The 12,619-nt window shown below is 57.6% G+C and overlaps 5 protein-coding genes across 5 annotated transcripts; 3 read left to right on the forward strand and 2 right to left on the reverse strand.

Annotated features, from left to right (window-relative positions):
• Positions 1-1,379: 1,379 nt before the first annotated feature.
• INS49_000590 (uncharacterized protein) lies at positions 1,380-2,897 on the forward strand (the record flags this gene model as incomplete). Its single annotated transcript, XM_043161427.1, has 1 exon — positions 1,380-2,897. The coding sequence occupies one exon, from the start codon at positions 1,380-1,382 to the stop codon at positions 2,895-2,897; it is 1,518 nt and encodes a 505-aa protein (XP_043029933.1).
• Positions 2,898-3,957: 1,060 nt separating this feature from the next.
• INS49_000591 (uncharacterized protein) lies at positions 3,958-4,910 on the forward strand (the record flags this gene model as incomplete). Its single annotated transcript, XM_043161428.1, has 4 exons — positions 3,958-4,029; positions 4,144-4,149; positions 4,228-4,447; positions 4,519-4,910. 4 exons carry the CDS (start codon positions 3,958-3,960, stop codon positions 4,908-4,910), a joined length of 690 nt encoding a protein of 229 aa, XP_043029934.1.
• A 323-nt stretch (positions 4,911-5,233) lies between these two features.
• INS49_000592 (uncharacterized protein) lies at positions 5,234-6,298 on the reverse strand (the record flags this gene model as incomplete). Its single annotated transcript, XM_043161429.1, has 1 exon — positions 5,234-6,298. The coding sequence occupies one exon, from the start codon at positions 6,296-6,298 to the stop codon at positions 5,234-5,236; it is 1,065 nt and encodes a 354-aa protein (XP_043029935.1).
• A 2,124-nt stretch (positions 6,299-8,422) lies between these two features.
• Positions 8,423-9,567, reverse strand: INS49_000593 (uncharacterized protein; the record flags this gene model as incomplete). Its single annotated transcript, XM_043161430.1, has 3 exons — positions 8,423-9,095; positions 9,150-9,407; positions 9,500-9,567. 3 exons carry the CDS (start codon positions 9,565-9,567, stop codon positions 8,423-8,425), a joined length of 999 nt encoding a protein of 332 aa, XP_043029936.1.
• Positions 9,568-10,573: 1,006 nt separating this feature from the next.
• On the forward strand, positions 10,574-12,489 carry INS49_000594 (uncharacterized protein; the record flags this gene model as incomplete). Its single annotated transcript, XM_043161431.1, has 3 exons — positions 10,574-10,686; positions 10,747-10,827; positions 10,965-12,489. The coding sequence occupies 3 exons, from the start codon at positions 10,574-10,576 to the stop codon at positions 12,487-12,489; spliced, it is 1,719 nt and encodes a 572-aa protein (XP_043029937.1).
• Between the last annotated feature and the right edge of the window lie 130 nt (positions 12,490-12,619).

The following is a 12,619-nucleotide window of genomic DNA, read 5'->3' on the forward strand; positions in this document are numbered from 1 at the left end:
GCTATGCCCATCTGTAAAGCCGTGGTGATCATGGCAGATGAGACACGAATCGAAGTCTATGTGAGGCACAGACCCACAAAATATCAAGTCGTTCCTGGACCGTTGGGTCGTTCGTGTATGCAATCTGCCCACGGTTGTCCTGGGATCGCGAGTACTGGAACGCTGTACTCCCGAGTGCCACCGCCAGGAAACGGCCAGGCGCTAGACGCCAGCGGTCGACGACTTTATTAGCCGTGGCGTGGCGATGTTTAGAGGGTGGGCGCGGGGTGACTAGCCGCAGGCCGCTCGCTAAAAAAAGCAGCAGGGGGAGGTCTTCGCCACCTCTGCGGTCACCCTGCCTCGAGCCTGCGTCTGCAAGCGCATCAGTGTGGCTGTGGGAGCGGACAGTAGCACTTTGACAACGAAACGTCAGGGCCTCGATTGGCTGCAGTCCTGCAGGGGCAGTCGTAGGCCCGTTCGAACTACTAGACTATTTTCTTCGAACCCGAGCTGCTGTCTTCGCAGATCTCTTGCGTCAAGCCGCTATAGCAGCCCGGCAGCCGGATGCAAGCTAGACTATTCCTCCCTACTCTGCCGGGGATCTCTGGACCCTGTGTGTATACACACATAGATTCACGATGCACGTTGCGTACGCGCTTAGCTTCATCACGCCAGTCCGTCAAGGGCCGTAGCAGATGGAGACAAGTGGAATCGAGCCTCGCCGCCGGGCGCCTCGACTAGCTTCTCGACATCCAACATGGCAGCATGGCCAACATCACAATGCACCGACGGCAAGCCTACTCCACCACCGCTAAGCCCCTGGGGCAGCTCTGCACAGACGGCACGACCCTTCATACTGGGCCCTCTGATGTGCCCCATTCCTGAATAGGATCGCCAGGCGACGCGATACACAATTAAGGGCTCTTAGACACAACCGCATGATCTACACTACAGTAGGTATAGAAGGCATCGTGTGCACTATTATGGCCCCCAGTTCCTGGAAACTTTTGGACCGCTGTGTCACCAACGGCGGCCCTGTGCGTTTGTGCGCTTCTGTGTGTGTGTGTGTCTGACCCTCGATGGGTATATGCACTGATCCTTGCAGATGCGCCATCACGGATCCTACCCTGTCATGGCTGCCACTCTTTTTATTCCTCACTGCCTCACCCGCCTTGCCAGCCTGCTTACTTGTTGGACCTGTTCTACCTTTTTTCACCTTCGCTTGTCCCTTCTTGTCGATTTTTCTGTTTCCCTCTCATTCTTTGACGAAAACCTCACCGTCTTTGTATTGATTTGTGAATCCTTCACCAAGGGCTGTTCTGCTCACAATCTCTTGGGATCCCCAGCCACCAATATATTCCTCGATGCCCCGGCAACGCATATAAACAAATCCGTGCAAGATGCTCCAAGACATCTTCGTCAGGCTGCCCAAGCCGACGGCTCTTCTCATCCTCTCTAGCCTCTTCAGGGCCACATCAGCACATATCCCTCGTCAGACACCAACAACAGTTCCGTACAGATCTCTAAATGTGGTTGCGTACCCACCAATCGCAGCACCGACGTCACCACCGGTCGATCTACCTACGCTGAACGAGCTCCTCAGGAGGCAGGATACCAACACGATATGCGGCTACATAGGAGGTGATCCAGACCTGCCTGCAACCTGCTCAGCTGGGTCCCATTGTGTATTAGACGCAGATCACGGCGCCGTGGGATGTTGTCCGAATGGAGAGGAGACATGCACCTCGGGTGTCTTCACGGACTGCGTCGATCCAAACAGTGGACCACAGACGGAGGTGAACCCATATGTGTTCACTTGCACAGGCAGCAACGTCTGCTATAAAAACGTGTTCGAGGGAGGGAACTCCCAGTTCGGGTGCGGCACAGCAAGCGAGCTGGGAACGGTAGTCTCAGCTGGCGCAGGGGGCGCGGCCGCCCAGGTCTCGCTGACGAGTGAGCGCATCAGCTTCACACAGAGCCCGAGCAGCCTCGCGACACCAACCGAGCTCGGCTCAGCCACCCGAAGCGACTCTTCTGCCGGCTCCTCATCAACGGGGACCGCCACCGACACAACAAGCGGTGCCTCATCAGCAGCGTCCAGCTCATCGCTCACCACCATCAGCATACCCTCCCCAACGAGCAGCAGTGATCCGACCTCATCTGGCTCGTCATCATCATCGTCAGGCAGCACGCCGGCCAACACCGCAGCACCAGCTGCAGATGGCGACGGCGGCGGCGGGGTGAACCGCACGGGGGCGATCGTGGGCGGCACCATCTCGGGCGTCGCCGTGCTCGCGGGGCTCATCGCAGTGGGAATCTACCTCTGGCGGAGACGCGCCGCAGGAAACACGCGCCGCGGGCCCGGGCCAAGGCCAGGCGACACGCAGTACGTCAGCCCCATGTCCGGCGCAGCATTCGCGCCGGTCGGCCGGGGCACGTCGAGCCCGAGCGCTGGCTCGCGGGGGGCGGCGAGCGTGCGCGGCAAGACGATCAGGCACGTCACGGGGGGACCCGACTCGCGCAACACGGTGTTCCAGACGGGCGGCGTGGGCGACTACCAGTACCAGTACCCGGGGCAGAACCCGGCGGCATGGGCCGGGGGCGCCGCGGCAGGGGCAGGGATGGCAGCTGGTGGTGCCGCGGTGTACCACGGGGCGTACGCGACACCGCACGACGGCGGCGGGGAGGACGAGATCCCGCTGCGGTATGGCTCGCCTGAGATTGACGACTTTTCGCGGGGCTTCCACGATGCGCTGAGCCGAATCGGCGAGGAGGACGAGGAGGACCTCGAGTCGCACGTCAACGGCAGCGGCATGCCCGGGACGAGCAACACGGGCAGCGGAAGCGGGGACCTGGGCGAGTCGAGACCGTTGTGGCTCCAATCGCGACGGATGTCCAGAAACCAGATGTGGACATGAAAAAAACGAACAAAAAAAAAAAAGGGGGCGTGGAAGGTGTCATGAGGTGGTAATCATGAGATATACACGTGACACAGGCCATGGGGGTTTTCAACCTCTACGGTATTCTATAGACGATATGAGCGATGTTCTCACGAAACTACGGTACCATACCTATACCTAATATCCAGGATTAATGTATATAGGTTCCAATGAACAAAAATGCACATTCTCAGCCGAAGTGGTTTCTCCCCCAACGCCCCTCGTCTCGGTCCTTGGCATTCATTCCACTACAACGCAACCACGGCTGAAGTGAACCATGATCAACTACCTTTCAATTGAGGCATAGGCGTCCGTCTCTAGCGCGGAGACCGGTGTCTTGACCCAGAGGCGCGCGCAAGGTTCCTTCGTGGCTCTCTCATATTGATGTGCTGGATAGTCGTCAAACAGCACGCTGACATGCTATCACGACCGGGCGCGGAACAAGACATGTCCTATCTATCGCATGCGTGCCGGACGAGCAGGGCACATTATTGCGGGCAGGCGAAGCGGAAACGCGAGCGAGAGCGAGCGGTTGGTTGATCCTGTCGATAGTTGACAGGTTAATAATAATAATAATACCAAGAAAACCAAGCGGGACGGCCGAGCGATGTCCTGACGTCAGAACACCAGACTGGTTACAGCGTTCTCCGCTAGCTGCCCGCCCCCCAAGCTGCCTGGGGTGTAGCGGGGCAACCGTCGAGCAGGCGCCGGGGGCTTGACTCGCTCTCCTGCCCATTAATGCTGCGCATCATGGTGAGCACGGCGGGACAGCCTCGGTACACAGCTTTTTTTTTTTCTAGTGGCCCTGTGGACTTCAGTCGATCGGGGCTTACAAATGGCGGAGGGCAGAACGGTGTTGCCTATCTCCGATTGAAGCTATGCTGGTTGTATAAAAAGCTGGATCCCAAGCAGTTTACGTCGGGCATGTGAAGAAGTCGGTAGACCACCATCATCACAACACACTACTATTTTGAGCAACCTTCAGTTCAACTTCAAGCATCGTGCCACTTGCAACCCCTCCTCTCAAGTAACCCCCACCATGGCTCCCAAGATCCTCGTCGTCCTTACCTCCCACGACCAGTTGGGCAACACTGGTAAACCTACCGGATGGGTATGACATTTTCATCTCCCCCCTCTGAATGGCCATGAAAAGTCCCTGGAACCGAGAACATTCAAGAAACGGCCTTGAACGCGTTGCTGAACTTTTGCTGACGAATATAAATAGTACCTTGTAAGCCCGCCCCCATGGAAATAACCAGGCTGTCTTGTCAAAAAGCCCAGCACCAAACTGACCCTCCCTGCCCTTCAGCCTGAGCTTGCACACCCCTACGATGTCTTCGTGAAGGCCGGCGCCGAGCTGGCCTTTGCGTCCCCCAAGGGCGGCGTCGCACCGCTCGACCCCGTGAGCGTCGAAATGTTCAAGGACGACAGCTCCGTCAACTTCCTCAACAACCACAAGAATCTCTGGGAGACCACCAAGCCCCTCTCTGAGTTCGCCGACGCCGCCGACAAGTTCGATGCCGTCTTCTGTACGTACAAGCCCATTCCAGCTCTACCCTGGCTCCAGCTTCAGGCACAACATGCTAACAAAAGGCCACAGACCCTGGAGGCCACGGCCCAATGTTCGACCTGGCCACCGACGCGGCGTCGCAAAAGCTCATTGCAGACTTCGCCTCCAAGGGCAAGGTGGTTTCGGCCGTGTGCCACGGCCCCGCCGTCTTCGTCAACGTCAAGCTGGCCGACGGCACGCACCTGCTCAAGGACAAGGAGGTCACCGGCTTCAGCAACGTCGAGGAGGGCCAGGTGCAGCTAAGCAGCGCTATGCCCTTCCTGCTCGAGACCGAGCTGGACAAGGCCTCGGGTGGCAAGTATGTCAAGGCCGCCGAGCCCTGGGGCGAGAAGGTCGTCGTCGCTGGCAACGTTATCACCGGCCAGAACCCTGCTTCTGCGCACGCCATCGGTGAGGCTATCGTGAAGGCTCTCAAGGCATAAGGTGATGGTCAGGGCCGGAAAAGCAATATAGTAAAATAATAGGTTGATGACCAAATCCCTGTGAGCGCGGCTCGTCGCACTGCGGTTTCGCAGACGATGATATGTATCATCGTGCATATCCCATTTATCAGTGATCTCGAGGCTGTCTGGCTTCAGTCTACAAGGCCCGCCACGTTCTATTCACATGCAGTGCTACGTGGGTAAACCATATCTCATAAACACCCCAAATTCAAACCTCCCCAGACAGTGCGCCACCATAGATCCAAGAAGGGAAAGAAAAAAAAAAGTAAGAAAAAAAAACACCCAAGCAAGACGCAAGGGTTTTAGAAAAGCTCCCAGAGCGGACGGGGCAGCGCAGTGCGTATCTTCAGGTCGACATCCCGCACGCCAACATAGACACACCTCCGCGCCGGGCTGCCCACGGTGACGGACCTCGAGACAAGCCCGTAGTAATCGGAGATGGAATGCGTAAGCCACCTCTTGAAGGCGCCGCTCGCGTCGTCGTCCTCGGGCGATGAGTCAAACACCATACCGCGGTCGACGGCCGGCCCGTCGCGCACCTCGCGGTGGGCGGTCTTCCAGGAGCCGTCACGCTGGCCCGCCACGGCGGCGCCCGTCTTCTTGCGCCCGACAAATACGACCTCGTCGTCCGACTCGTCCGACTCGTCCTCGGCCACGGGCGCCTCCCCCGCGGCGCGGTGCCTCTCCACGAGGAACTTGCGCACCGGCTCCTCGAGCGCGCGCAGCCAGCCCTTGACGCCGGGGGTGCGCTTGACCGTGTCGCGCAGCTCGCGGGGCACCCTCCCCGCGCCCGCGCCCGCGCCCGCCGTGTTCTTCTTGTTGCTGCGCGCCTCGGCCTGCTGGCTGAGCCCGCGGTCCCAGAACCCCGCGACGTGGTAGGGCACGTGGTGGATCGGGTACACGGGCCGGGGCTCCCAGTCCCTGGGCTCCGGGGGCTCGACGTTGGGCACGTCGGTCAGGCGCTTCATGTCGTAGCGTCGGCGCTGGCGGGAGCCCTCCTTGCCCTTGAGCAGGAGCTCCCTGCGGCGGAGGGAGTCTCGGCGGGACGGGGGCCGGCGCGGCGGGGTGATGCCGTCTGTTGTGGGATGGGTGCCGTCGGCGGTTGCGATGGTCACCCGTGCGGTGGTCGGCTGGGCATTGGCGCCGGGATTGGCGTGCTCGTCGAGGGGGATGCCGAGTGGCCTCCCGGTCGTGCCGGTGGCGGTCGGTGACACGCTCAGGGCCTCGAGGGCCGAGATGGTCCACGCCTCGATGTCGAGTGGGCCAGAGGCCGCGGGCGGCTGCTGCTGTTGCGAGGCATTCTGGGATTGGGCGGTGGAATGCGACTGCAACGCGGGCGGCGGGGGAACGGCGCTGTAGATAGCCATGTGGGTGTGGCAACTTCGGCTTCGGCTTCGAGCTCAGGAAAGGGGGGTAGCAGGCGGAGGATCTCTGTACGGGCTGGCACAAGTGGCACGATCCTGGGACCCGAATCCGGTCTATAGAAGCAAAGGACACACACAGGCAGCCAGTTGCCGTCAGAAGAGAATTAAAGAGAACAATGTGCAAGCAAGTGAAGGCGGAAGGGGCAGCCGGCGACGGTTTTCGGGAGTAGTTCCAGACCAGCTCAATGACACATGCCTACTCATGTTGGATAGTAGCCTACGTAGACTAGTCACTCGGCCAGACCAGATAAGACACGCCGCCGTGACAGGCCAATCGGAGCGATTGCGGGGGCACGCACGCCGCATGCGAACTCCTGTGGTTTGTGTGGGTTATGGGCTATTCAGGGGGCTGAGCTGAAGACTGCCTAGGTACCCTACACTCGACCAGCATTAATTTTGTTAGTTCGGCAGGAGCATCCACTTGCCCTCGCTATTAGGTTGGATTGGATCGCCTGCCTGCCTAACCCTCTGAAATACCCTCTTTTCCTCGGATATTTATGGAGAATAAGTAGCAGGACTTCTCTTTCCACAGAATTTGAGTGCAAGTTGATGTTCTCTACTTCTCCACGTATATCCACTTTATGTCGAGCTAACAATATTAATGCTGGTCGAGTGTAGAGGTGCTAGGGTTTGACCCTTGGGCTGGCTGAACACATAGTCTACATAGGGTAGACCATGTCTTTCACCGTGAACAATTCCATCTCCGTGCTCGATATCTACACTGGTTGTGTCGCAAGAATTAAGAGTCGTCTCTTGACTCCATCGAAATGAGGCAAGGCACCATGCGATTGACTTGGAATTCCTGTTCCCAGGATGATATTAGCCGTGCCCAACAGAAGGAAGAACGCAAGCGGAAGAGCTCACAAAGAGCACCTTTAGACTACATGTACACGAGCATAACGAGCCTCGAGCAAGCATTGTCCGGGATGAATGTCCTGGATCATCACCAAGTATGCGCTCTGTTTTACTGGGTACTGGACATGTATCTAGCACGGCGATTTTGGTAGGTAACCCGTCAATACGTACAGTCCGTTCGAAGGGGACCACCATGATGGAGTGTTCCTCGCTCATCTCGGTGAGCAAAGCGGGTGACCCTGCTTGGATGCCACATAATGGGACATGTGATGGGTAGTAGCATGCCCACGTCTTACCCAGTCTGGTTGGCAAACCTGAAAAATGTACTTCATTATGCTCTATGCCCGAGCTGGCCGTTTGCGTAGCCGTCCGATGCATCCTCCCCTCCCCCATCTGCCGCGCCTATGTGACCAATCAACTTACATGAATCAATCCTTGCATTTCTTTTCGAGGAATCGCGTATGGACCACACATGAGCTGCCTACGGGTTCAGGACACGGCAGCTTCTACCATGGCGGTTTTCCAACTATTAAGCAGTAGGGTTGATGTCTGAATGTGAATGTATTATCTAATGCATCAAGGGACAAACTACTCACTCAAAAACCCACATTCCAGCATCATAGACACGAAAAAGGAACATAGTGTATGATACTGGAGCTCTCTATGCTGGCGGAGTCCCTTGAGGCGGATAACGCGATGCTGACCTCAGGACTCCATGTAGTAGTCTAAGTGTCATGTGAATTTATGTAGGGATATTATGCCAGCCACTGCTTCCCTCGCGATGGAAGGTGACACCGTTCTCACCACTCCTGAACAGAAATTAATTCATCAAGCCTTGTTGAATCCTTCACAAAAGTCTCCCTACCGAATTATCTACTGTGACAAGCCGCGAATATGTCCTGTTGCTGAGAGGCCAGGGCTCTCAGGCGTTTCCATCCTGAGAGCCTAACCAGTGCCATGCACAACCGGTGATGATGCAAGGCATGCAAACCAGCATCTCTGTTCTTGATTTCAGTTTCTTGTCCAGCTCCACAACGAGGCGTCATGTGGCTTGGTAGATGCGCTTGCTCGACTGGTGCGTGGGCTTCGAACCACGTTGCTGGGACAGTATGGCTTGCTCGGCAGGTCCTTGAATAATCTAACACGCTGTGTGTAAGATTCGTTGAATGTGAGGAGAACATTGACGCAGAGTCCTTCGACAGCACCCTAAGATCAGCCACTTCCGATGCCTCCAGGTTTGAGCAATGGCTGCCTCTCAGCCGCGGCCTCGCTCTCTTGACGATCAATGATGTCGCCCAGCTGGTCGTTGGAGGTGGCGTACTGCTCTGGGTGTCCCGAGTACGTGGTCGCCGTATTCTCGTCCAAGCCGTTAGCATATACGCGAGAATGAGAGCGACGGAAGCCGGGCCTCGCAGTCTCGTCACCCGATCCTTCGGAGAAGATGTAGTACAATGCCATGCAGAGCAAGATTCCTTGCATGATGGCTGTCAACAGGAATATGCCCCACGTGCTCCAACCAGCCCAGCCCAGCCTCGCTGCCAAACTCGCAGCGAAGAGGAGGCCGCCAGGGGTCTGGATGCACATCATGGGAATGCTCAAGCTTCCGACATGCTTTAGGTGATATGTCATGGTGATCTGTGGGATGTACTGAATAGCAGCGAGGCCCGCGGCCAGGACCCCATTGAACACAGCCCAGCTCTTGAGATGCGTAGGCAGAGCGAGGGCGAAGATGGCAGTCAGGACTATGGTGATCAGCATGTGGACGAGGACGACAGTAGCGACCATGACCGCAGTCTGCCAGTTGGGCTCCTCCTCGGCATCTTCAAGCTCTTCCTGGGGGACGCTGGCATCTGCGAAGCGGAAGAAGACAAGGAAAAGCACGAATCTGTTTCTAGAGTCAACGCTAAGCGGAGGGGCCAGGATGGACGGGGTTACTGACATGAAGGCGAAGCAGAGCCACTGCACGCCGAGTTGCACGATACCCAAGACGCCGGCTACACACTGGAAGGTCTCGAGCTCTTTGCAGCATCCGGCATCCTGAATGCTCTGGGGCAGTGTGAGGATGTTGGCGAATCCCGCAGTTGCCGAGGTTGTACCAAGCAGGACAAAATAGGGTGAGATGCCCTCAGAGGTGCCTCGGGAGATGATGCGATAATGCTGGGGAAGGTATGAGATCAGGAGGCCGACGACGATAATGCTAGTTCAAGTCAACAGCTGCGACTGGTTGGGGATCAGGAGTCACAGGTTCATGTTGGTAGGAGGTTTGATGGGTGGTTGTGGTGCACGTACATGGAGACCACAAGGTTCACAAAGCCCGGGTCACGGAGACCTTGACACTGATCCTCGGTGGACTCCATAGCGATGCAGGCTTCGGTTGCACCGCGCAAGTATCGATCCCGGGGTGCGGCCGACGCGTAACGACCGGGCAAAGGGAGGGTTGTACTGGGCTATTGTCGCGGGAGCGTGCAGTGAATGGACGGTTGCTGAGGGTTACAGGACGGCACGGTCGAGGGGCCCCAAGGGCGGGGTCCTGTATATGTACGTATTTTGTTTGTCGCAGAGACAGGACAAGGAACGAGAGGCAAGAGTTTCCCGGTGATGTCAGAAGGCGGAATCAGGATGCACGGCCGTTGAGGGCGCTGACGAGGAGCATGGGAGAATGCGAGACACGGAGCGTCGACGCGTGCGAGAGCGCAGGAGAAGACGCAGGGGGTAGGCAGTCGTGCCCGACGATGATGGGATCGTGGCTCTCCCAATATACTGCCCCCGTGGACAGGCAACAAGCTGTTTCGGACCACACCGCACCGTGACGTGGACAGAGCAAGGCGTGCAGAGGGACAAAGAGCCGGTACAATAGTACTTGCAGGGTTCCAAGGTTCGTGATTAAGGACGGGACGGACACGATACGGCGATGATGAACGAAGGCAGATGCGCATGAGGCGTAATGACTGAGGTGGGCAGCTGCAGCAGGGAAGCAGGAGGCAGGGAGGCATGGGGCCAGGCTAGCGTGGGTCTGACCAGGGGCGAGCTTCTAGCGGCAGGGAGCGGAGTGTGACCCTGCAGCCCAGCTCTAATGCCGATTGGCTGCTCGGTGGCTGTGGGACCCACCAAGCTCACAGGAGTGATGGGCGGCAGGGCCCATCCACCCATCCTATCGAAGCTTGACACTGCGCGGTGCGACTCATTGTTGAAGCTCAGATGACGGCTCACATCCAGCTTCACCTCATCACTGCTCACGGCATTTCATGCCCAATCACCAAATTAACCGCTGGGCGGACCATGGAAAGTATCATATGACCAAGAGCTGCAGCAGGGTGCCGTGTGCCGGTACTAGAGCGTCCAGAAAGAAAACGGTCTTGCAAAATGCCAGGCGTAGCACCAGAGATCAAGCTGGTGGCCTCCAACACGCATGGTCACGGGCTTGATACCTTTAGCAGAGCACTCTCAACACGCTTAGCTGCCTCGGCACCCCCCGCGTCGGGTGGGCCAAACCCAGTCAGCCCAAGCCCACGTAGGTCCAGTAACAGCGACTCCAGCTCAAGTGAAGACGAGCCAGCTGAGGCTGTCCATGCGGATGCTTTCCCGAGGGCCCCTTCAATCTACAAGGGTGCGCAGTGGTGAGTCTTCTTCGAAGAGAGGAATAGTACTGGGGAAGATTTGTCTATTCATTGCAATCCAAGAGCTGAACAAGTTTCCTCAGGACTGCTGATGGAACAACCATCATCGCATCCGCATATCACAACCAACTCTGCAGCTTCGTCATCCCCTCAGACTTGCTCGAGCCCCGGGAACACCCTCTCAGCCTTCGCCCTCAGAAGACTCTTGATCTCCCAGAGACGACAAATGTCTTCGCGCCGGCCCCTTATTTCGCCCTAGAAAGCCCCGACACTCACCACGTGCTCGTCGCCTGCCGTGATCACCCAATTCAGATATTCCGGACTCTTCCAGCTACACTAAACCCAGGTGACGAGCCCCAAGAATCGCACCACCAACCGCATGAGAACAGCTCCCTCTTCTCGTACCGCCTGATATCGCCCCAGACAGAAGCCTACCTCCCGGTGCACTCACTGGTCTGGCCGTCCCCCTATGCTGCACCCAGCTCATCATTCTTCGTCGGAAGTAACAACCTCATCGCACAGTTCAATCTCCATCGGATAGGTCAGGGCCCCCAGCAGGTGGTCCACACCATCCCATCCAAGCGGCACATATCTAAAGGCAATGGCGTCGGCATGCGTGGGACGGTTTCTGCACTGTCCATGCAGAACGACGAGAACTACGTGCCCACTGGACTGCTCGCAGCCGGCACCTGGACACGATGGGTAGGACTGTACGACTTTGCCCGAGGGGGCGAGCGCGTCGCAACGTGGAGCGTCGCCGATGCGGCTGCATCCGCGGCTGTCCCAGATCCCTCGCCAGACTCGCCGCAGCAGCCTTGCGTTCCAATCCAGCGCCTGACATCCGGAGGCAAGAGGCGGCCAATCGCAGGCATAGGCGGTGCCGGCATCAATCAGACGGCATGGTCACCTGACGGGCGGTACCTCCTCGTGAATGAGCGGCAGTCGACCGGTGTCCTGATTTACGATGTGCGCGTGACGAGCAAGGTCCTCGGCGTCCTGGCCGATCGCGACGCCCTGACCCATCAACGGCTGGATCTTACCGTGTACCCAGACTCGGAGGGCGTGGGCGGCTTTGAGGTCTGGGCCGGCACGAGAGACGGAACGGTCAAGGTGTGGCAGGGCGTCGGCAACGATGAAGGCTGCATCTGGCCGTCCTGGGACTTCTCGACCAGGGGTAGATCCGATGCCGAAGAAAAGCCTGTACGGTCTCCGGTAGGCAGTGTTTCTCTTCACAAGTATGGGTCCGTCATTGCAACCTGTACCGGGGGCTGGAGGGTTACTGGCGAGGATGATGACGGCGACGAAGTCTCCTCCTCTGCCCACTCCTCGTCCTCATCGTCAAGCAGCGGTTCTGCTTCCGATGACGAATCGGGTAGCTCGTCTTCATCTAGTTCTCCGTCCGAGCTAAATCGGCATGCTGGGGGACTTTCTGGTAACCGGACATTTGACAAGTCGGATCTGAAGATCTGGAGCATTCGCGTCAAACCGCCTGATGGGGCCAGCCCTGAGGCAATGGCCACCTCGGACACGGAGACCACTCAAGCAGATGTCCACCTGGACATGTCTCACCGTGATGTCCCACAGATGGACCCCTCTTCTGTGGATACTATCCCAACGACAGTTAAGAATTCTGAAAATAGAGCAACTCACACAGGTGATTAGAGCTCTTCAGCCTGATGCCTTGCAAACGATTCTCGTCATGGTAAATTAGGTTCCAACTGTTCTTGACCACTGTATGTAAAGATTGCAGCGGTAGAGGAGCCTTGTATTCAGAGCAAATAGATAAGCTCCT

The sequence above is a fragment of the Diaporthe citri genome (assembly GCF_014595645.1).
Source record: "Diaporthe citri strain NFHF-8-4 chromosome Unknown scaffold_1, whole genome shotgun sequence".
NCBI lineage: Eukaryota > Fungi > Ascomycota > Sordariomycetes > Diaporthales > Diaporthaceae > Diaporthe > Diaporthe citri.